Source organism: Setaria italica, chromosome II (assembly GCF_000263155.2).
Source record: "Setaria italica strain Yugu1 chromosome II, Setaria_italica_v2.0, whole genome shotgun sequence".
Taxonomy (NCBI): Eukaryota; Viridiplantae; Streptophyta; class Magnoliopsida; order Poales; family Poaceae; genus Setaria; species Setaria italica.
Window position 1 is genome coordinate 8902072 of NC_028451.1, and position 23200 is coordinate 8925271.

A 23200-nucleotide genomic window follows, 5' to 3' on the forward strand; every position below is an offset into this window, starting at 1 on the left:
AGTATCTAAACATTCGATGTGACACGTGCTAAAAATAAGTCAGTGGAAGAAAACACCCCCTAAGTAGTAGAATGTAGACATTTGCAATGAAACAGCTTGCAGTAATCTCCAACTCAAGTGACAACTGACACACAGCAAACTCGAACTGCAAGTGACACTTGTTAAGCATCACAAATTGCAATTCCAGTCACTGAGGACAGAGGAGCCGAGGCAGAACCAGAGGACAGACTTCAGTCACAGGCTCAGAGTCTGATTACCAAACCAGGCTCCACTTCCCCCACCCAATCCGCGCGGCGGATCTCCTCCCCCCCTCCTCCATCCGAGCCCAAGATTTGCTCCGGCCGCCATGTGCTGCCTCGACGACGGCTGCTGCTGCTGCGGCGGCTGCTACGACTCCTTCTGCGACCGCTGCTGCCCCTGCGTCTCGTACGACGCGCGCGAGACCATCTTCGGTTGCTGCGTCTGCTTCCTCATCCTCGGCGCCGTGGCCCTCCTCGCCGTGCTCCTCGCCGCCTACGGCTTCATCCGCCAACCGGAGGTCGCCGTCGAGTCCGCCTCGCTGACCAGGTTCGCGCTCCTCACCACCCCCGCCACCGCGCTCGCCTACAACCTCTCGCTCACGCTCACCGTCCGCAACCGGAACTGGGCCATGGCCGTCAAGAGCACCAAGCCGATGGAGGCCGGCTACAGCTTCGACGGGCAGCGGTTCGACCGCGTCAGGCTCGCCGACGAGGGGGACGTGCACCCGGCGGGGAAGACCCGGGTGTACCACCTCGACTCCGGCGCCGGCGGCGCGTACGTGGCGCTCGGGAACGCCGGCGTCGCCGAGTTCGGGAAGGAGAACGCCACGGGGCTGTTCGAGGTGGAGGTGGCGGTCGCCGGCGAGGTGAGGTACCAGGCGCACTTCACCAAGTGCAAGCTGGCCGCGACGTGCCCGCTCAAGCTGCAGCTCGCGCCGCCCGGGACGCCCGCCGTCGTGTTCCAGAAGGTCAAGTGCAAGCTCGCCAAGCCCGACAAGAACTGCTAGCTGGCGGATCCAGCCTCATTGATTTGTGAGTTGTTTGCCTATCGCTGCTGCCCATTCCTGGGTCCGGCCGGAAACGTCCATTGGATTCTTGAGGCCATTCAGACGATTTGCTGAATACTAGCATGTCAGTCCATTAGGAAATAACCCTTGGGAAATGTTTTAAGTAGACTAAGAAACTCTTAGCTAACACCAATAAAATACCCTTGGGAAGTGGTCAAGATAGGGGAAAAAGCTAAGCATGTGTTTGGTTCCGAAGTGGTAGGTGTAAATCCATCACAAATTTTTATGGAGTTTGATTCGGGGGGCAACTAGGACGGGCTCGTTCTGCTTGGCATCTTCGCGAGCGCAAGGCGCTGGGGCTCGGGAGTGATGGTAGTTTGCTGCATCTATGCGTGTGACGGTCAAAGGGATCTTCAGCACCACATCTTGCTAAAAGCATATTACCACAAACCAACATTTTTTAGGATAACATAATGCCAATATGCAGCTTTTAACATTCATGTCACTAGTACTCGAGTGTGCGTAGCATCTTCATTTTCTTTTACAACAAAGTTGTACAGTAACACGCGCCACAATGCAATTTCTGTCATCACCACGCCTCAAAACCATTGAGTGGTTCGTCTTGGATTCAAACGCCTCAAAATTTAAACGTGTTTGAAATGCTAGTGAATTTTCGCCACGAATGCATTTCTCGTTGTTTGGTTGATGCGACATCTCTCGCAGTCCTACACAAGACATCCAGCCTCTTCAGCCGGCTTATCGGCCACCAAACAGTATTTTTCTCTCACAATAAATCAGCCGTTTCATCTTTTCAGCCGGCTTATAAGTTCAGCCGAACTGGTATTTTTTTGCTACGTTTATAAATGGCACTGGCATTCACCCCCTGCCTTGACGCCTCCTTCGTCAAGTCAACGCGCGCGTCCAACAAAGACCCAGCAGGCAGCTCCCTTCCTCCCTCTCCCTCCTCAGTCATCACCACCCGAATCCCAGAAGGACATCGCCGGCGATGGGGAAGCTCGACGACTGCTGGGCCGAGTGCTGCTACAAGTGGGACGAGTGGAAGTACTGCCTGGCCTGCCTCGGCATCGTGGCCGGTGTCGTCCTCTTCGCCGTGCTCCTCGCCGCGTTCGGCTTCGTCCGCCGCGTCTCCGTCTCCGTCGACGAGGCCTCGCTGACGCGCTTCGAGCTGTCGACGACGGCCTCGCCGGCGACGTCGCTGGCCTACAACCTCACCCTGACCCTGGTGATCCGCAACCCGAACTGGGCGATGAACCTCAAGAACACCAAGCCGCTGGAGGCGTTCTACAAGTTCGACGACCAGGTTTTCGACCGGTTCGAGCTCGCCGGGAAGGGCGAGAAGCACCCCGCCGGGAAGACCCGGGTGTACCACCTCGCCGCGGGGGCGACGAGGTTCGTCGCGACCCTCGGGAACGCCGGCGAGGCCGAGTTCCGGAAGGAGAACGCGACGGGGGTCTTCCAGGTGGAGGTGGCGGTCGCCGGGGAGGTCCGGTACACCGCGCGCTACACCAAGTGCAAGGTCGAGGCGTCGTGCCCGCTCAAGCTGCAGCTCGCGCCGCCCGGGACGGCCGCCTCCGCCGCCGTCGTGTTCCAGAGGGTCAAGTGCAAGCTCGCGCCGCCGGAGAAGAACTGCTAGATCGAGTCCGTTTTGTGTGGACTGTGGGCGTGTGTGTGTGTGTTGTGTGTTGGGTGGCGATGGAATGATTTGGTTCCTTTTGATATTGCTTTGGCATTTTTTTTATGTCTGCAATTGTCCCGGAAAGGGAATTGTTTGAACTCGGTCTTGTATTGTATACATATATATCCATCTTTTTTTTATGTTTGTTCGAACATGTTCCATCCGAAATTTGCGGACGATTATATTTTTCTCAGTTGAGGCATCACATTGATTTCGCACTCTGCTATGGCGGCCATGAACAGAAGCCGGAGCTGGTGATAGATGACGAGCTGTGCTCACAGCTAGCTCACCGCCGGCGGCGGTGTTGACGGCGGCGAGCCAGCCTGGGTTCCGGGACCGGCGGAAAGTTCTTTGCTTCGTTTACTTGCAAGCTGGGACAGGAACCGCGAATCACTTGTCCAGGAAAAAAAAAACCAAAGGAATTGCGAATAAAGCGTGGAAAGGGACGAGAACCACTTGCAGCAGGCAGCAGGCAGGAAGGAGGGAGATGCTGCTTGCGCATTCGATTGGCCAATCAGGAGGAGGATTTGAGGAAGATTGATCAAACACATCAGCTGTACTGTATATGAATTCGCAGCAGAACTAGGCCCTTGTTTACTTTGCGAATTTGGGAGGTGCCAAATTACTGTAGCAACAATGTAGCGTTTCGTTTGTATTTGTGAATTATTGTTCAAATATTGACTAATTAGGCTCAAAAGATTCGTCTCGCAAAGTACAATAAAACTGTGCAATTAGTTTTTGATTTCGTCTACATTTAGTACTCCATGCATGTACCGCAAGTTTGATGTGATAGGGAATCTTCTTTTTGCATAGTGCCAAAGTTGGGAGTTTTGTAGGAAGTGAACAAGGGCTAGTACAAATATGAGTGGAGTCAGCCCATAAAAAAAAGTATGAGATGAACATGAACTATGTCCATTTTCTTTTCCCAGCCAGCCCACCCAGTCATTCTTTTCCTCGGGCCATCCTATCCTTCTTATTCCCTGCCCCAGGCCCACCTAAGCTTCTCTTCTTGTACTGCACCGAAAGTAGGCCTGCTCGATTTCCTAACGTTTCAGCTCATAATTTTTTACAAACATCTCTTTTACGCTAACAGCCCGTGTTCTAAAAGTTTTGTGGATTGGAAAATGTAAGGATCAATTTAACCCCCTCTTAACTCGTGCCAGAGTCCAATTTCTTTCTTTTCTTTTTGGATATGTACTGTGCATTTCGGAGTTCAAGATGCTATGTCAGGATCTCTTGTTCGATTGTTTCCAATTCCGTCTCGTGCTGTTTTGCTATCTGCTTCATTTTGTTCTGCCTTTACAATCGTTCCGTCACCTACATCTGTGGTATAGATGCTCTGCCAGCTGTGCCTTTGGATTGGCGAATCAGATGAAACACACAACTAGGGCGGATCTAGCGGTGGGACGGGTGGGGCTCAAGCCCCCTACCCTTATCATTGCACCACAAATTCGTCCATGTTCCTTAATTAAACGACTGCATATAGTAAAACTGACAGGTAAATGTAAGACAACAATGTCAATCACAAATACACTACCACCACAGTACATAGTAAAAATGCACAGCATATTCCCTCCAGGACTCCAAAAGTAGAACATTCGATCTCTAAAAGATAAATGGAACTTCATTAACTGAACCAAAAAGAATGAAAGATCAACTGCCTACTGCAAGTGGAAGTCAATCAGCCTCCCTGTAACTTATCATCACATGCATTAGTGGTAGGCATGCTACTCTATACACGATATAAGCACCAGACTGCCAAAGTGGAGTTCATGAATCTTAAAAACAAGCACATTGAGGCGACAATACAGTGAATATTGACAGAATATTTCACCTGATGAGTTCATGGGTAGAAAACAAAAAAAATGACACAAATATATTTAGCCTGTTGGGGCAGAATCATCCATCATCGGAACAAAGAATGGTCAGGTAACTTTCCAATTCAATTAGTAACCATGGCCTACAGCACATTACAAATTACAACTCTCTACAGGCTTTACACGGGTGACAACCCGCTAGTTGGTCGTTGCAAGTATACAATACAGGGAATCAGAGTATGATTCAATCCTCCATTAGACGGCATTCCGTAAGAGCGAGGTGCAGGTTAACCTCTGGTTCGTTGGCTGCTGTACTAGAATCGAAGAACCATTTGCCAAGATGATCATCTGTTCTCATCATCAATGGTTTCATGTTCCTCAACTTCACCTACTCCAGTGGCGGGAATGGTGGTTGTATGAACGGTATTATTGCTACCACGGCAATGTAGTAGCTGGCGCTGAAGGCTCTCAATAAGCTGATTAAGTTGTTGGATATTTTTCTCTTGAGATAGTATTATCTGCAGATGGCACATAAAACATAGATGAGGAAAAGAACAGGATCTCTAGATATGATGCTCAGCAAATAATGCCCTCAAGAAGCAAATATAGGACCAAGAGGTGGACAAAGGATTGATTTCTATATAACAAGGCCTAACATGGTTAAATCTTTTCATATCAAAATTTTGCTACCAAAATGGAAGTTCTTCATCAATAAGTTACTCCATGGCAACTAAATAGTGTAAGATTGTATATAATGCGTGGATGTATTGCTTGAGCCCCTTGGGCTGATTATATAGGAGTACATGGCTTGGAGGGCAAGTAGCCTCTCCTAAAGATAAGGAAGGTTATCTTGGGATTACAATCAATCCTAAACTAACCATATCCGAAGTTGCCTAATATACTCTAACATCCCCCCGCAGTCACAACGGGAGCGCGCAGACGATGAGACTGGAGAATAAGCCGAGGAGAGGACATCCTCCCGCAGTCGCAATCGTTGATGCGTCGCAGATGTTGTGGCTGGAATGGGAGCCGAAGAGGCTTGTCAAGCAGATGGTAGCCCCTTAGTGCCGAAGTAGCCGAGGTTGAGGTGGACGTGGTCGAAGCCGCGGAGAAGGGCGTGGGTTCGAAGCGTCAGCGAAGGCACCCGAATACACAAAATCAGCAGCTTCTTGCCACAGGTTCAGGACGATGAGCCGACTGCGATGGTAGATGGTGCAGCTAAAGAGCGCAAATGCATCTTCCTTCAGCAACATCGGTGGCGGTGTCCGTGAGCGTGCGGCAATAGGCGCGAACTCAGACCGAGAGCCAGCGTGATGAGGACCAGCAGCATAGGTGGCGCCACCGCCTGGAAGGGCAACGACACCAGCGATGATGGCTTGACCACGAGCGTTGCCGCTGCAGCCTAAAGGGCGCAACAACAACCTCGTCCTCGAGAGTGCCGAGGATGAAGCGATGACGAACGGCAGGGCGACGCAACCCGATCTCTGATCGGGAAAAAGAAAAACAGCAGCAGCAAGACGAACCTTGGGGTACAATCTCGGGTGCCCCTAGCAGTGCCCTGTCCCCTCCCTTATCTCTTCCCCAGTCAACATGGACAAAGGGGAATAGAAATCAGGGAGAGGAGGAACCAGCTATTCTGCCCTTCCAGACTCCATGGCGGCGCACCCGCCCACCCTCGACTGATGCGAGGCCCACACTCGAGGCCCACACTAAGGTCAAGAGGACCCAACAACAGGGCACCGGCGGTGAGGGGGAGCGGTGTTGCCCACTTGCGGATCGGGAGGTGTCCCGCGGCGAGCAGCTGGGGGGCAGCGAGATAGGGCGAAGCCCCCACGGCGTGGCAACACGCCAATGAGGCGGAGGAGCAGCGCAATGGAGGGCGCGGGTGGAGCGAGCCAGGCAAGGCACCACAACCCAGCGACGATGACATCAGACGGCGTGGCTGGGCCACCGTCCTGGCGGCTCCAATAGCAGCCGCACGCGGCGTGGCTGGATTGGCAAGGGAGGGGCGTTGCGCAGCCGTCAAACGCCCCCAGTTGCACGGCGGTCAGCTCGACGCCCCCACGGTTCTCCGCAGCCGCGCACCCGCGCTCAAGTGCAGCAAGATCGCGCTCAAGGGCAGCTGTGGTGGCAGCGCTGGAGGAGTAGATGGGGGCGCAAGGCGAGACGCACGACAAGGGCGGCGAAGACGGCGGCGCTTGTGGCGGATCCTAGCAGCGATGGGAGAGGTAGGTCCCTTTGCTGCTGGTTGACCATGACGGCACGGCAAATCAGATGGATCAGCCGCGCATCCTACGAGGGCGCTGCCCCCGATGGAGATCGATCTCCCCGGGGTGGCACAAGGGCAGCGGAAGCCGGAGGCCTAAGGTTAGAACCTAGACTCGTGATACCATGTAAGATTGTGTATATTGCGTGGGATGTATTGCTTGAGCCCCTTGGGCTGATTATATAGGAGTACATGGCTTGGAGGGCGAGTAGCCTCTCCTAGAGATAAGGAAAGTTATCCCGGGATTACAATCAATCCTAAACTAACCATGTCCGGAGTTGCCTAATATACTCTAACAAATAGGATGCCTAGCACGTGATTTTCAGACTTGATTCTACTATAGAATAGTACAATTTTATGACTTTACTAGCCAAGATCAATCTGACTCTTAAGGCATCCTGCTTAGTTTGGCAGAATCTTAAAACCTTAGTGGATTTGCCCTCCGATCTGACTCAGATTCAAGATTATGATAGCTTTGATCTGGTTCAGCAACTTAAAATTATGAATTTAACTGAAGAGCAATTGTTTCTAATTTTAGCAGCACATATTCAGAATAAACAATACATGTTTTCAAGGAGGATTATCAACTAGAAGTAACTAAGTGAGCAACCAATTCTCTGTATATAATTGTTAGTCATGAATGTACCATGACCTTCATTGGTGAAGATCATTCAAATGCATGGATTTTATTTGTTAGCTCCAAAGAAAGACATGCTAGCAAATACACAAACACTATTTCGATTTGGCAACCTGTTGCTTCATTGTAATACCAGAATCAGAATTCTCATTTACTCAGTGGACCCTGAAAATCTCACCAATGGGAGACCTAAATCAATTCAATATGCCTATTGTAATAAGGAAACCAAAGGCGATCAAACCCAAATACATCATCACAGTGACTTTTTTTTTGGCACAGTTCAGGATATTAGACATTTCACTTATCTGAATCTTAACAATTGAACTCCACAAACCATTCTACCCATAACATGATTACCAGTTACCGCTACATATTTTGCCCGAGGAATATAGGATAAACTCCAAAGTGACAAGCTAAGTTAAGGCATCTGTACAAGTATTGATGATAATTTGGGTGCTGGTTAATGTGCATGATCCACAGAAAAAGCAGATCTATTTTCTCCAAATGCACGGTTGTGAACTTTGAAAAATTTCTCGAAGATCATATAAGTAGGCCACGTTACAATAAATGCATTTTGCAAAAGTTAAAAAGAAAATCAAAGAAAAGAGTTAACAAAAATGCTCATATGCTTATTACACATAATATTTGCGCAATATAAATCAACACTGCTTGTCTTTTTCCCATAGTACATATTGACATGTTTCTAGTTTCTATAAGTGTCATCCCCCCATTCCACATGGCACATGAACCAAATATGTACTGCATCCGTGATTTTTACCCTTTCATATTTTTGGATCGGTTCTGAGGGAGAGTCACAAACCATGATAAGTGCACATGCTGCTCTACAAAACTCTGGATAACATAATTGATGACATGGAGTAGCAGTCAAACTGCCTAAATACAGCAGTAACTGGAAACAGCTGCCTGAATTGATTTTGCAATAACATGTTAAGACTTCTCATTTGTTCAAAGGATTAACTTTAGCCCTACACTGAAGCCAAAACATACAATAATTGATTGCTATTCTGTTCCAGATCCACTCAGGCATGACCCTAAAGGTTTTGTTATTACCAAACATGCATAAGGCATAACACAGCAAGCTAGATCTCATTTGGTAATCCATGTTCTTGTGACGCTTTGCACACACCAGCATTTCCCATCTTTGCACAAAGTGCATGACACTTCCTTTATCTCTGCTGTTTTTGCTGAACTAACCAATATAATTAAATCCGTCCTTACAAACTCCTAGGGTTCTTTACCAGCTAGTTGCAACTGAAAACAGGCCAAAAGTATCATACTCGATTAGCTAGTACTATTTTAGGACAGTTACCTTATTTGGTAACTTGGTAGTGAAAAATACAGTTGTGTATTAAATGTAGGGAATCATCGCTCCCTTGATTTCATTGATGTAACAGTAAGGGCTGTTAGTAACTAGAAAGTCTGCTTGCAAATTACACCAGAATTAGGCTTGCTCGTTACAGCACATATATGGCTCATGACATATGCAGATATGCTGTAAGCAAGCAAACCGCATCTCCTTCAAGCTGTAAATTTGATAGGTGATAGCAAGCCAGAGGTCTGGTGAAGGACCATTCTATGCTTTTAGTTTTGCAACATGTAATGGGGTATACTAACAAGGCATTCCCCGACTGAGAAACAGAAATCAGCTTGTTGTTTAAGACATTACTACTATCTAAATGACACAGACCTTCAATATCCCATCAACCACTAAGACCGAAATCAATTGAATGCGTGTACAATTTGACTAATTCTCAATTAATGGCGACTCCAATTTCAATGTGTACCTAAATTTGGTTCAGATATCATTGCCACAAGATTTCTTCGGAAGAGGAAAAGGGGGAACAGGCACGACAGCTGCTCCAATTACGAATGCACACCTATCTTGCACAGCACACGAAGCAGGGTATGCCCACGGAACAACAAAAAAGGAAGTCAGGTAGATTCGACACAAACCTTTTCCTTGACGGCGTCCTCCCTGGCGAGCAGCTGCTGGCGGCGGCGCGCGGCGGCGGGGTCGGCGTTGGCGGCGTCCCCGATCTGCTGCTTCCACTCGAACTGCGACGTGATGATGAGCACGAGCAGGAGGAGGACGAGCACCACCGGCCTCGTATTCATCCCCGCACCAACCGATCCCCAATTCCGAACACAACCTCCTCGTCACGCACGAAGCAGCTATGCCACAGCACGAACGCGGTAAGGAATCAAGAACTGGAAGAGGACGAGGATGGAGGAGACAGATTGGACTTGCCGAGAACAAAAACAAGGGGAGGGGGAGGGTGCGCTTACCAAGAAAGGCCCGGATCTCCGGCGGTCTGGGCTGGCGCGACACCGCGCGAGGAGCGGGGGCGGCTGCAGATGCTGCTAGGAGAGCTGCAGGGCGAGGCCGGTAGGAGGCGGCTGTGGCGGAGGAGGAGCACCGTGCGAGGGAGGGGCGAGAAGGGGGAAGGGAGCGCGTGGACTGCCGGTAGAGGAGAGGAGACCAAGACGGGTTCTTGGGAAGAAGATGCTGGCGGCGAACCACCGGACGGAAGTCAGCGGGACAGCGGCGCAAATGGGCTTCCGTGGCTATCCGAACCAAAGGCCCAAGCCCAAAGCAGTGGTTTGAATGACGCGAGTCAAATCCTTCTCCTTTCCTTTATTAAAAAAAAAACAAGAAGAAGAGGAGGAGGGAGGTTTCGTCCTCATCGCTACATTCCTAATATATCTTAGGGTGAAGTTGTAATTAAATAAATAAATCACTTCTCCGTTCCATGCTGAAATGCTTCGGAATTCGTTTCATGGGACGGCTATTCTGTGATGCCTTTAAAATCATGCTGGTGGGTCGACACTTTGTCGATGCCCTTCGTCTCCTTCGTCGTGTATACCAAGCTTTCTTGGACTTCTTGGCCCGTGAGAGTTGCTTCTACTTTATGGGGAAGGGAGGAGAGGGGACACGGTGGATCTAAAGCGGCTCCATCAGAGTCAAAAGGAGGAAGATGAGGAGAAAAAGGGAGGAAAGAAGAAGAATGGGAAAGCTAAACTATGCTCGAGTATTTTATTGGCTCCCTACACTCGACTTTTTCTTCCCCGGCTCTCACCTTCTTCCCTAGCTCCGGCAAGCCCGATAAGCTCTGACGAGCATTTAGGGTTCGGGGTTTTGGGGAGGGGGCATACCTGTCTCTAGCGAACTAGAGGGAGCTCCGGACGGCAAGGTAGCGGGCGGTGGTGGCGGTTCGAGCCGGCGGCGCGGGCGCCGCTAGCTGCGAGCGGCTGGTGGACAGCCGGATGGTCCGTGGAGGCGGCAGGGGCGAGCATCGACGACAAGTTAGCACAGAAGTAGGCGGCGAGTCGGATTCGGCGGCGGGAGCCGCCGGAGACGAGGAAGGAGGACGGGGGCGACAAGCCATGAATAAGCTCGCCGGAGGAGTTGAAAAATGAGGTGCTGGGGGCAGTTTCCCGGGGCGAGGGCTCGTCGACGTTGCTCACCAGCGTCGGTGGAGGGAGCTATGGGCGTCGGAATGTCCGTTTGTTACGGCGGTGCCCCTGTACGTGCCTGCCTGCTTTCATCGTGAGGAAGACGATGGGCAGAGGAGGTAGGGTTATGAGGTAGGGGATGGATATGAGCCACTGGATCAGATGGATGGATGGATGCAAATTCTGAGTGTGGGCTGCCCAATAATACTCGACTGGATTGTAGACATCCCCAGAAGAAATAGAGGATGAAGGGGGTCTACCTCTAGCATTTGGAGAGGGCACCCACTGCATAGAAACGGTGATGCATTCATATTTTATCTTTTTTTTCCATACCTGCATTCGGATGGGAACCTTTGTGAGAACGCATGAAAAACGGTCAGCAATCAATTTTTTTTTTGTGAGGAGGGGGTTTGGGTTTGGAGGTCTATGCCCAATGCTATACGTTGGAGTAGGTTGTGTATACTCTTATTAGATGAGTAATCCAAGCTCGACACTAAACATTGGACTGAGTAATCTTTTAACATCGATATTAAATTATTAATCCAAGATTACAGTAGGAAGTTTGCCGGCAGACTGCACAGAACAGTAGAGCTGGGACTTGAGCCGTGCTATTTGTGGGCTTCCTGAAGCACGATATTTTAGCACGGCTCAAAGCACGGCACGAACGCGAGGACCGTGCCATGTCTAGGACCTCGGCACGACAGGTAGCACGGTATGGCATGTATTTTAGATCGTGCTTGGGTCGGCACGGTACGGAAATGGCCTATTAGCATATTTATAGACTATATCGTCCTAATATCATTGGTTCTATGTGTCATATAGTCTAACATAGCTACTGCCATGAAGAAAATCACAAAATTTACCTTAATCATGATAACGATCATTCATAACATAACAATGTTGCATTCTCGTATGGCTGTCATAACATCCACCTACAACATCTATATAATAATATTTATTTCGTCTATTAATTTTAGAATTTTTTTCCTAAAAGCAAAGTATATGCAAGCAAAATGAGCACCAGATAAGTACATGTATCGAGAGGGTCGTGCTTGGCTGGCACGGCACGAAGTCGTGTCGGTGTGCCATGGATCATGCTTGGATCTAATAAAAGACTTGTCATACGATGCTAGCATATATATATATATGGCACGGCGTGCCTAACGTGCCTGGACTTAGAAGTCCTAAGTCGAGGCACGATGCGGCAAGGGCCGAGCTGGACCGGACCGGCACGGCCCAGTCCCAGGTCTACAGAACAGAACAAGCACACGCACGGTTCCCCCGCACCCTGGCCCCACCTGTCGGTGTCTCCCACATCACTCCGCAGTCCGCGTGCATGGCATGATACATTGCCACTCCTCCAAGCCGCCTCCGATCGACTCATCTTCATCTCCTTCGACCATGGCCGCCGCCGCCGCAGCCGCCTCCGCCTCTAGCCTCCTCGTCCTCCTCTTACCCGTACTACTCTTCAGCTTCCACGTTTCTCTTGCCTCGCCGGCGAAGCTCCTTGCGGACGCGCGCGCGCCGGGGTTCGCCGCGTGGCTACGCGGCGTGCGGCGGCGCATCCACCAGCGGCCCGAGCTGGCCTTCCAGGAGCACCGCACCAGCGAGCTCGTCCGCTCCGAGCTCGACGCGATCGGCGTGCCGTACAGGTGGCCCGTCGCCCAGACCGGCGTCGTGGCCACCATCGTTGGCGGCGGCGGCGCCGCCACGCCCGTCGTCGCGCTCCGGGCCGACATGGATGCGCTCCCCTTGCAGGTCCGTCTGTGTTTTCTCGGTTCTGAACTTCTATTCCCGCGGGCTGCGGAGGATCTAGTCTATAGTGACGGCGGCGCGCTAGGATGGCTAAGACGATCTATTATCTGGTGATGCCCAGGAGAATTTTCGCGTGCTTCCACGTGGTTCTGAATTTATCTCTGAAACTAAACCTTGGTTGGGGAGTACGAATCAATTGATTTGCAAAATGATGCGTCAGTTTCATGAAATTGGCAGTGCAGAGTTACGGTGTGTTTATCTCCATCTGATTCTGATTCTCTATGGGAGCTAATTATTTGAGAGAAGTGATTCCGTGGTTGAATGTGATTTTCTTTGATTCTCTAGTATAAACTCTTAAAATCAGGATAGAGAATCACTTCATATAATTAGGAGAAGCTACTTTTTCCAGCTCCCAACCTATTAGTTCATTTCAGACAAATCAATTCACAAAATCAACAGTGAATCACTTCTTTATGGGAAACTATTTGGCAGAGCTCCTGCTAGATTCAGCAGAGAATCAGCTCGGGAAGCTATATCAAACGCACCTTTAATTGTCCCTACCTGCTAGATGTGATGGGAGAGCTCTAGGTTTTGTGCACGCAGAGGTGGTGGAGATACTGAATTTCAGTGATACTGTCGACAGCATCCCCAAGGGTGCTGATCAATGGCAACCTTGGTGAAAGGATTTGATAGATGCAGATTGAGACAGGGAGATCAACTCGCCGATGTTGTTCATCATAGCTATCGAATAGAAACAGCAGTGAATTTCACAAGGGATTTTTCACCGAGGGGCTGGGATTCCATTTTCTGATTTTTCTGCTTCCAGCAAAAACACTGATTGCGAAATTCCATTCAAATTTTGGATTAAAAAAGTGTATTTTTTATGAACAAACTGAAATTTCGATTGGTCATGAACAAGACCCAGATTTTCCAATTTTGTAGCATATATGGAAGGCGCGGAACAGGAGAACTTTCAAGCATAAGGAGTTGGGACCGTTGTGTGGGGTCTTTCTAATCTAGGAGTCGACAACAATGCAATGTCACATTCTCACAATATAGTAACCGAAATTGGAAGCCGTTTAGTCTGTACCAGTTCTCACAATATAGTAACCGAAATTGGAAGGCGTTTAGTCTGTACCAGGTCCTCACCGAGAGCTTTTGGGGGTGTTTTTTTTTCCTTTTTTCTGCAGGTTGTTTTCTATTTTTTATTTTCTGCAGTTTCTTTGTGGCTCTAGGGTGACGGCACCAGCTCTCTAGCGGCCTTGGTCTTGTTGTTGGACCTAGAGCAGTTGTATTCTTTTTCTTTTTTGTCTTTCTTCTAATAAAACTCACAACAAATCTCTTGCCATCCTTCCGAAAAAAGGGTAGTGCAGCAAGCGACTTGATGAATTTCATAAGTAATAGTGCAAGTTAGTTATGGGATGATGTAATTTAACAGACTAGAACCATGCTAAATAATAAGTTGCATAAGATAGCGTTTGGAGGTTTGTTAGCACGCAGACAAAGATGATAGAAGAATTAAATTAATAGAATTTTTAATTTGCAATCATCTGAAAACTTTTTACCTAGAGGATTCCATTTAGTTTCACTATTATTTTGTGTTTCAACTATCTAGCACATTCTCTCAACACATCATAAGTTAGTTCATTTTTTTCCTCAAACACGTAGGAGATTTGCATATCATTTATATTAAGAAGATTAAATATATTAAGAAGATTAAAGGGTTTAGAAACCCGTACAACACCACACACTCACACCCTCTACATTCGCCTTTTCATACAAATAAACTTGACCTTACCTGAGAAAAGACCTAGTCATTAATTAGCACTTGAGCGAGGAGACGGGAGATTCCACGAGCCCCCGGCCAAACTCCAAAGGTGTATCTCTTCTCTTATGGATGCCATAACTCTGTTCAGGTTAGGTAGGACCTCCTCAAACACATAGCGATTACGATTTCCAGACTGACCATGCTCCCAAAAGGATCAATGAGTTGAGTCCTTCAGATTTCTTCTATTATGTATCAGATAGAATAATAACAAAACCCAGATGACATACAAGCGATTGTATTATCTGAAGGATTCTTGCCATCCGAATTGTAGTGGTACAATTAACATATTAAAGTATCTGGCAAAGGAGCAACACAACTGTCACGGTACCAAATAAAAATGTCAGTGTCAACTAAGAAGACAAAAAAAATATCCTTACACCATTGTTACAGTTTGCAGTGCATCCTCGAATATAGCTTATTTGTAGTCCCAGTTGGTGCTGTATTTTCAATATATTTTTTATGGCAACAAAATAAACTTATATTCTTTAATTACGTTTGCAGGAACTACTGTAAAATTTAGATGTGCTTGATTGTTTGCGGGAACTACTTTAGAATTTAGATGTGCTTGATTGATTTACTATGTTGTTGTCCTTTGGCAGGAATTGGTAGATTGGGAATACAAGAGCCAGGAAAATGGAAAAATGCATGCTTGTGGGCACGATGCACACACAACAATGCTCCTGGGAGCTGCTAAGCTGCTTCAAGATTGCAAGGATGACTTCAAGGTATTAATTTATCGAAATGTATGGTTAATTTTGAATTGTTGTAGAGCATTGCCCACGCTGTTCTTTACTACTAGGAAAATGTCAGTATGCGTTGGCACATATCTCAATAATGGGACACTTAATCTCTCTGAGGTTTAATTTTCTTTCTTCGCTTCTGGGACGGTACAGTGGTTTTAACTAGATCATCTATGCACTCGATGCTCATATGATCTGTGCGATTCTTCTTTTGTTCATTAGGGTACCATAAAGCTTGTATTCCAGCCTGCAGAGGAGGGTTATGGCGGGGCCTATTACATCTTACAAGAAGGCTCTCTCGATGATGTGTCAGCGATATTTGGCTTGCATGTCAACCCAGACGTTCCCTTAGGTGTCGTTTCATCTAGGCCAGGACCCTTTGCTGCAACAGCAACTCGATTCTTAGCAACTGTTAATGGAAAAGGTGGACATGCTGCAGGACCCCATCAATCCATTGATCCTGTTGTTGCTGCATCTACTGCCATCCTCAGTCTTCAACAAATTGTCGCCCGGGAAATCGATCCGCTACAGGGTACAGTAAGTTATCGGCTTACAATCCTATAGTAATAATTTCAAATGTGTTTGAATTGTGTACAGATGTTGAAAGACAGGTGCCTCCCTGCCGTTGAAACTTTCAGGTGGTATCTATCACTTTTGTGAAGGGAGGAGAAGCTTACAATGTTATTCCAGAGTCAGTGACCTTTGGTGGCACCTTGAGGAGCATGACAAATGAAGGTTTATTATATCTCAAGAAGAGGATCGAAGAGGTGAAGTCCTGTTGAACCTGAACTGTATAGTTCCTGCAACTCACACAATTGATAAGTGCTTCTATCTAAGATTGTAGAAGGACAGTCAGTGGTACATCATTGCACTGCCACTGTGGACTTCATGGAGGACAAAATGAGACCATATCTGGCTGTGATCAATGATGAAGTGATGTATGCTCATGCTAAGTCAGTGGCTCAGAGCTTCCTTGGGGAAGAGAATGTCAAGGTTTCTTCCCCGGTAATGTGCTCCGAGGATTTTGGGTTCTATGCTCAGAGAATGGCGGGTGCCTTCTTCAACATTGGAAGCCACAATAAGAGCACAATGACAACAGTCCATCCACCTCACTCCCCTCACTTTGTGGTTGACGAGGATGTGCTTCCCGTTGGAGCTGCATTCCATGCTGCCGTGGCAATGGAGTACTTGAAGAAACATGCATCAATATGAAAATGAATGGGAAGATATAGCAGGTATGCTTTTTCATGCAGGTGATTTGAATTTTCTTTTGTTTGGTTTTCCTACTGCCTTTTGTGAGGATCTGTGAATGCAGAATACCATTTTCTTATTTTAGCTTCTTTAATTTGCTGCAGGTTCTTCAAGGATATTGAGGCTTGACATTTTCAAATATGCAAATAAATAAAACTTTGTTGAGCAAGAAAAAAAAATGGATGCATACAATTATTGGCAATGAACGCCGATATGATTGCATCAACTTATCAAAATGTGTGAACGTAGCAAGTATTTTTGTGCATTCACTTAGATTGAGTATCAGGCACGTTTAATATACCCGCCACTTAGGAATTTCTGCTGATGATTCAAGGAAATGAAGAAGGGAGAGAGAGGAAAGCGGTATCATCTACCCGATACTGCTTAGGTCTGAGTTCGCACGATCCTGCACGGTAGCCTGACTAGTATCATAAGCCGTGGTTTTCGGTACATTTGACCAACACTATTGGAAAATTGAGCATTGGTTCTAGCCCTTAGAGCATTAGTACTGAGTCTAACGGCTAGTTCCCTAGGAGCCCCATGACCCCGTTTAGTACCGGTTCCAACCGAAACTAAAGGTCACCCATTAGTACCGGGTGGGCTCCACCTGATACTAATGGGTGACCTTTAGTACCCGTTGGAGCCCTAAACCGGTACTAACTTCCCTCCTATAAATTAGACGTCTTCTTCCTCTTGCCCGAGCCATTTCCTTCAGCTCGAGCTTCATCCATTCATAGCGAAATAGAGGAGGTGTTGCCGGATTTTTGACCATTTCGTGAGGATTTCACTCATTATAACAATCATCCCTGGTGGCTCCATACTTGGAGGAGCACAAGATCATTGTACGGTACTCAAACCAGCGTAAGACTGAGGTCTAGATTACATGTTATCACATTGACACTTTCGCCTCTTGGTTGCGAGGACGACTGATGGGTGATAACACGATTGAAGAGCAACTAGCATGGTTGGCTAGGGGTCCATATATCTCAGTATCAATATTTCAAGGATACGAGATAAATGGGTACACATTTTACACGACAGCGCAAGACCAAAAGAGCACAAACCAAAATAGTAATGTCCATATAGATGCAATAGACAATAATTGAAAAAAAGATAGATACTATAGTATTATTGTGGAGATATGGGAACTCGACTATAGTTCAATCAACCACGATAACAAGGAAGCTGGACATATATGTATAGTAAAAAGGTTATTTAGTCTTATTTTTAACTAGTTTGAAAAATAAAAGAGATGGGGAATACGTTCACTTGAAGTTGTACGACATAAGTATGTACTTCTTGTCATGTTGCTTGTCCAAGAAATTATATATATTCTTCAAGGTCTGATTTAGTTTATCTCTTACATTTGCCTCGTTTATAACATCCGGATCCATCAAGCCGATGTCATACAATCCTATCCTCCAGCAAGCTTGCATCTCCATCCTGCATGAAACAAAATAGAATAGGAGATAAGACATCGCACAATGACTAGAGCGGGATTTTGAAGTTAGAGCAAGTTAAATACTTCCAGAACCTAGTAACTGATGAGTGATTTGTCAAGTGCGTCTTGATTGTAAAGGAAATAAAGTTCCTTGAGTGTCACATTTATAATGGCATCACCACGGGAACAATGCTGATCTCTAATTCAAACTTCTAGCATGAGTAAACTGGTGGTTGAAGCTTTCGTGTACCATTGGTGCAATTTGTACATCTTCGTTGGAAAAAAGTCCACCAACTACGGCCACACAAACTCTTTTCTTAACTCAAATTTCCATTTTACCAGCCCCAGGGTGCTTTGGGATGCGATTCTCCCCTTGAAGATGAGTTGCGGTGAGATTTTCAAATAATGAAGCGTTGCTCTCTCCCACGTGCTTATTTTCTTTGGCTTATCATGAGGTCCAACTATGATTTTCCCCTTGCCGCGAGAGGAACGATGATCGCCCCACCATCGCCACTACCTCCAGCAACAGTAGCCATCTCTATGTACCACTTATATTTGTAAATGACTAAACTATGAACAAATTATAATTTTTCCCACAATTTATTTAGCTCAAACATAACGTATGAATGAAAAGTTTCTTCATTGTAGCTTATTCTAAAAATGACTAATTATGCACCTCGATTTCATCTTATTATCTCTATATACCACAATTTATCTCGCTCATATTTGCAAATGACTAAAATATGAACAAATTATATTTTTTCCCATAATTTATTTAACTCATATTTGAAAAAGACTAAATTATGAAATTATAAATGAGATTTTTCTCCATTATACCTTATTCTAAAAATCACAAATCACTCTAGCTCTAAAGCATAAAACTCAATATACTAACCATGTATCAAAGTAGGATGAAATTTCTAACCTTTAGAACACTTGAATGAGTGAAATCCCCACGAAATGGTCAAAAATTCGGCAGCACCTCCCCTATTTCACCACAAATGGATGAAGCTTGAACCGGAGGAAATGACTCGAGTAGGAGGAAAAAACATGAGGGAAGTTAGTACTAATTAGTGGCTCTAACCGGTACTAAAGATCACCTATCAGTACCGGGTGGAGCCTCCACTCAGTACTTAATAGCCCTCAGACATAATAGTACAGGGTCGAAGCTCCACCCGTTGCTCTTTTAGTACCGATTGGAGCTCCTAACCAAAGTCAAGGGAGGTTCCTGACGCGATACTAACGCTTAACCAAACCAACCAAAACTTTGCCTCGGGACAATCGCCGAGTTTTCCATTAGTATAAGAATGTGCGAAGAATTTTCTGTCACGCTCGCGTCCATGGCTTCGTCTGCTTCCCACCACGTCGTCCTCGTGCTCCTCCTCATCCCTCACCTGGCGGCCGCCGCCTCCAGCCCGTCGGCTAGCCTCGCCGGCGACCTCCTGGGCACGGCGCGCGATCCGGGCTTCGCCGAGTGGATGCGCGGCCTGCGGCGCCGCATCCACCGGCACCCGGAGCTGGCGTTCCAGGAGCACCGCACCAGCGAGCTCGTGCGCGCCGAGCTCGACGCCCTCGGCCTCTCTTACGCCTGGCCCGTCGCCCGGACAGGCGTCGTGGCCACAATCGCCGGCGGCGGCGGCGCCGGCCCCGTCGTCGCGCTCCGAGCGGACATGGACGCGCTACCCGTTCAGGTAAGTGTTGACGCTGCTCTGTTCTCTCCCAACCTTCTTTCATTCGCTCGCCATGCGACTGCTTTTGCTTCAGTTTTCATTTGAACAGGCCAGTGAAACAACCAGGATTCAGTTCTTTCCTGCTTGATTCTTTTTTTTTTTTGCTAAACGTGTGAGGATTCATCATAAATCTTGAGGATGAAATGTGATGATCGTTGCTTTATAGTATAATATGGACATGTCATTGCTACCTGCTCCTATTTTTGTCTGATAGAAATAGCCTGAAAGGTAGGAGACAACACAGGAGGCCATAGAGCCCCTGCACCCCTTCTCTTGAGGAATCGGATGTTCTTTTCGAGCCACAACTTGGTTATCTTACTTCGTCTTGTGTGTTTCAACTCCAGACCTACTGTAAAAAATTTGATCATTGCATATTCATGTCTCGTGCTCATCAATATTCAAATTAAATATGCGGTAAGGCTTGAGTTTTACCACTAAAGAAAATCAATGCATCAGCCAAACAAGATGTCTTGCCTTGAGCACCTTTTGATTAAATTTTGCAGTCATCGAACCCAATTTAATTAAACGGTCGAAATCAGGCATTGGAGAGTGGAGATTACAGACAAATCCAGCATAGGGTCCTTTTGGTGACATCACATGTTATTTAAATACTAACAATGAAAATGACATGGAGAAACAAACGCAACATGTGAGTCATTATTTTTGTGACATCTTGCACGGCATTAAGATTTAAGAGTCAGACCAATCAAGCATGATGTACACACTAAGAACGAAAATGACAGTTAAAATTTACACTTTCTACCCTTAGCTTGAACTTATCATGTTTGGATCTTCACACGATATTTTACTGGAACCATATGCACGGAATCTATCAATGATTGCACAGCAAGAGTTGTAATATGCTCCATCCATTCTAAATTATAAGTTATTCCAACTTTCTTGGAGAGTCAAACAATTTTATGTTTGACAAAAATTATAAAGATAACCACAAAGGTATATGGCACCGAATAGATATACTGTGAAAATATATTTAATGAAGAAACTAATAGTACTTATTTGATATCATGTATGTTAGTACTTTATTATATAAATTTGGTCAAACTTGAAATGTTTTGACTCTCCAAGAAAGTTGGAATGTCTTGTAATTTGGAACGAAGGAAGTATCGCTGTGATGCGGGTGTTTTTTCCTGACAATGATGCGGTCCTTAATTTGGCAGGAAATGGTGGATTGGGAGTACAAGAGTCAGGAAGATGGAAAGATGCATGCTTGTGGGCATGATGCCCATGTCACGATGCTACTTGGAGCTGCTAGATTACTTCAATCACGGAAGGATGACTTGAAGGTACTCTGCAACTAACTTACGCAAAAAATAATCTTAATTTGATAACGACAAATTCAAATTAAATCATTGCTCAATATCGCAAGAACTCCATTATGTTGCAATGGATCACTCCTTGTACTAAGATAATATGCATTGTTTGTAATGAGGTACTCAGCAGTCATGCACTCCTGAAAATTAGAACTATTTTCATATGAGGTTGATCATTGTTGAGTCATAAATCTTTCTACTTTACCCCCCCCCCCCCCCCCACACACACACACAAAAAAAAAAAAAACATTCCATTTCAGCATACTGTATCTTCTGTTTAGAAATAGTCAATTGAGAACGACAAATCAAGGTGAATGTCTTTGGTTTTCTGGATATTGATTACATATACACATCTCTTCAGGGTACTATCAAGCTTGTGTTCCAGCCAGCAGAAGAGGGGTATGCTGGGGCCTATTTCGTTCTAAAAGAAGGTGTCCTGGAAAATGTCTCAGCCATCTTCGGCTTGCATGTCATCCCGGATCTTCCAGTAGGCGTCGTGGCATCCCGGCCTGGGCCATTCCTTTCAGCTGCAGCAAGGTTCACCGCGACACTCACCGGGAAAGGCGGGCACGCCGGTGGCCCTCACGACACCATTGATCCTGTGATCGCCGCGGCCTCTGCAATCCTCAGCCTCCAGCAACTCGTCTCCCGGGAAACCGATCCTCTTGAAGCTGCTGTAATGTTATCAGTTGGATTAGCGCTCTGTAAGTAAATCTTGTTTGCTTGGAGAATCTTCATCGTCGATCCTGTTGCTGACCTTTCAGGTGGTATCTGTGACATTGCTGAAAGGAGGTGAAGCTTACAATGTCATCCCGGAATCGGTGACGATCGGTGGCACCTTCAGAAGCATGACGGATCAAGGCCTATCATATCTCATGAAGAGGGTCAAAGAGGTAAGCAAGTATGTCAGTTCCTCGTATCTGAATTTCCCATCCACACTGTCAACTGTCAATTGACGACAAGCGACAACAACCTGATGATGCATGCTTCTTGGAAGATCATAGAAGCCCAAGCCACCGTGAACCGCTGCGCCGCCACCGTCGACTTCCTAGAGGAGGATCTCCGGCCGTACCCAACCACCGTCAACGACGAGCTGATGTACGCCCATGCCAAAGAGGTAGCCGAGGGCATGCTCGGGGAGGCCAATGTCAAGATTCGTCCCCAGACCATGGGCGGCGAGGACTTTGCGTTCTACGCGCAGAGAGCGGCGGGCGCCTTCTTCATGATCGGCGTCGGCAACGAGACCACCATGGAGAAGGTGCGCCCGGTGCACTCCCCGTACTTCGTCATGGATGAGGAGGCTCTGCCGGTTGGAGCTGCGTTCCATGCTGCCGTGGCAATTGAGTATCTGAACAAGAACCAGTGCGCCTGAAAGTAAGCAAGGAGCTCTTTTGGTCGGATCAAAGGTGGCGGATGGATTTCTTGAAAAGGAAATGCAAAATTCTCCTATTTTGGTATCAGACCATGTATATGATCTGGAATGAAAAGAAAATCGAACAAACCATATACATGCTGTAATTAAATAATGCTGTAATTAAATATCGAACAAACTTATATTTTGGGTCTCCTAGCTTACCCAAAGTCACGCCTTCAAAAACACACCCTCCGTTCCGAAATGTAATTCTTTTTTATTTCATCCAAAATTAAACTTCTATAGAAAACATAAAAAAATATCTTAATATTCGCAGTACCATATAAATGTGTTAACAAGACATATATCATGTGGATTTATGACAAAATCAATTTATTGTTGTAGATGTTGATGTAATTAAGTCTAATTAAATATTTAAAACTTTCACTATCAATAACTTTCAAAATATTTATTTTTGAAAAAGGGAACATCTTTAAAGTACTTTTATAATATTAAATTTATAGATATGCTCTAACAAAAAAGAGTGGTCCAAAATATACACCTCCTACACCATTCAAAGTATTTTCGGCCGAAAGGGAGTACCTTTTATGCTAAAAAAACAAGAGAAAAAAAGATTTGGAACTTGGGTAGAAGAAAAAAAATTATAGCTAGACTAGGATCGTGCCCGTGCGTTGCTACGGGCAAAACAAATTTCATCTATACGCATCAAATATTATCGTTTAGAATATTTACTTCTACAAACTCAAACACATGCGAAACGCCCCCAATGTGAAACAAAAAATGACTTTGCAATGAGTAATAACATAAGCATAAGTACGCTTGGATGCTCTTTATC

At 46.4% G+C, this 23200-nt stretch overlaps 5 protein-coding genes across 5 annotated transcripts; 4 read left to right on the top strand and 1 right to left on the bottom strand.

The window, feature by feature from the left end:
- Positions 1 to 73: 73 nt before the first annotated feature.
- Positions 74 to 1313, top strand: LOC101775458. The gene has a single exon (XM_004955864.4). It carries the CDS (start codon positions 347 to 349, stop codon positions 1025 to 1027), a length of 681 nt encoding a protein of 226 aa, XP_004955921.1. The 5' UTR covers positions 74 to 346; the 3' UTR covers positions 1028 to 1313.
- Positions 1178 to 2871, top strand: LOC101775050 (NDR1/HIN1-like protein 10). Its single transcript, XM_004955863.4, has one exon. The coding sequence runs from the start codon at positions 2034 to 2036 to the stop codon at positions 2679 to 2681; it is 648 nt and encodes a 215-aa protein (XP_004955920.1). The 5' UTR covers positions 1178 to 2033; the 3' UTR covers positions 2682 to 2871.
- A 1658-nt stretch (positions 2872 to 4529) lies between these two features.
- Positions 4530 to 9977, bottom strand: LOC101774654. The gene is made up of 3 exons (XM_004955862.4): positions 9751 to 9977; positions 9418 to 9636; positions 4530 to 5058 (listed from the first exon to the last, which is right to left on the bottom strand). Exons 2-3 carry the CDS (start codon positions 9577 to 9579, stop codon positions 4885 to 4887), a joined length of 336 nt encoding a protein of 111 aa, XP_004955919.1. The 5' UTR covers positions 9580 to 9636; positions 9751 to 9977; the 3' UTR covers positions 4530 to 4884.
- Positions 9978 to 12258: 2281 nt separating this feature from the next.
- Positions 12259 to 16452, top strand: LOC101757642 (IAA-amino acid hydrolase ILR1-like 9). Its single transcript, XM_004959073.3, has 5 exons — positions 12259 to 12675; positions 15100 to 15225; positions 15463 to 15777; positions 15879 to 16007; positions 16078 to 16452. The coding sequence occupies exons 1-5, from the start codon at positions 12259 to 12261 to the stop codon at positions 16450 to 16452; spliced, it is 1362 nt and encodes a 453-aa protein (XP_004959130.3).
- Positions 16453 to 19238: 2786 nt separating this feature from the next.
- LOC101758046 (IAA-amino acid hydrolase ILR1-like 8) lies at positions 19239 to 22590 on the top strand. Its single transcript, XM_004959074.3, has 5 exons — positions 19239 to 19623; positions 20841 to 20966; positions 21355 to 21669; positions 21758 to 21886; positions 21991 to 22590. The coding sequence occupies exons 1-5, from the start codon at positions 19240 to 19242 to the stop codon at positions 22363 to 22365; spliced, it is 1329 nt and encodes a 442-aa protein (XP_004959131.3). The 5' UTR covers position 19239; the 3' UTR covers positions 22366 to 22590.
- The last annotated feature ends 610 nt before the right edge of the window (positions 22591 to 23200 follow it).

Excerpts from the sequence above, each read along its gene's own strand:
- LOC101757642 (XM_004959073.3), top strand. The coding sequence starts at position 12,259 with ATGATACATTGCCACTCCTCCAAGCCGCCTCCGATCGACTCATCTTCA. Across the intron at positions 15,778-15,878 it reads TCGATCCGCTACAGGGTACA|GTGGTATCTATCACTTTTGT; the intron begins GTAAGTTATCGG and ends TGAAACTTTCAG. Across the intron at positions 16,008-16,077 it reads TCAAGAAGAGGATCGAAGAG|ATTGTAGAAGGACAGTCAGT; the intron begins GTGAAGTCCTGT and ends CTTCTATCTAAG.
- LOC101775050 (XM_004955863.4), top strand. The coding sequence starts at position 2,034 with ATGGGGAAGCTCGACGACTGCTGGGCCGAGTGCTGCTACAAGTGGGAC.
- LOC101775458 (XM_004955864.4), top strand. The coding sequence starts at position 347 with ATGTGCTGCCTCGACGACGGCTGCTGCTGCTGCGGCGGCTGCTACGAC.
- LOC101758046 (XM_004959074.3), top strand. The coding sequence starts at position 19,240 with ATGTGCGAAGAATTTTCTGTCACGCTCGCGTCCATGGCTTCGTCTGCT. Across the intron at positions 19,624-20,840 it reads TGGACGCGCTACCCGTTCAG|GAAATGGTGGATTGGGAGTA; the intron begins GTAAGTGTTGAC and ends TTAATTTGGCAG. Across the intron at positions 20,967-21,354 it reads CACGGAAGGATGACTTGAAG|GGTACTATCAAGCTTGTGTT; the intron begins GTACTCTGCAAC and ends ACATCTCTTCAG.
- LOC101774654 (XM_004955862.4), bottom strand. The coding sequence starts at position 9,579 with ATGAATACGAGGCCGGTGGTGCTCGTCCTCCTCCTGCTCGTGCTCATC. Across the intron at positions 5,059-9,417 it reads AGGACGCCGTCAAGGAAAAG|ATAATACTATCTCAAGAGAA; the intron begins GTTTGTGTCGAA and ends TGCCATCTGCAG.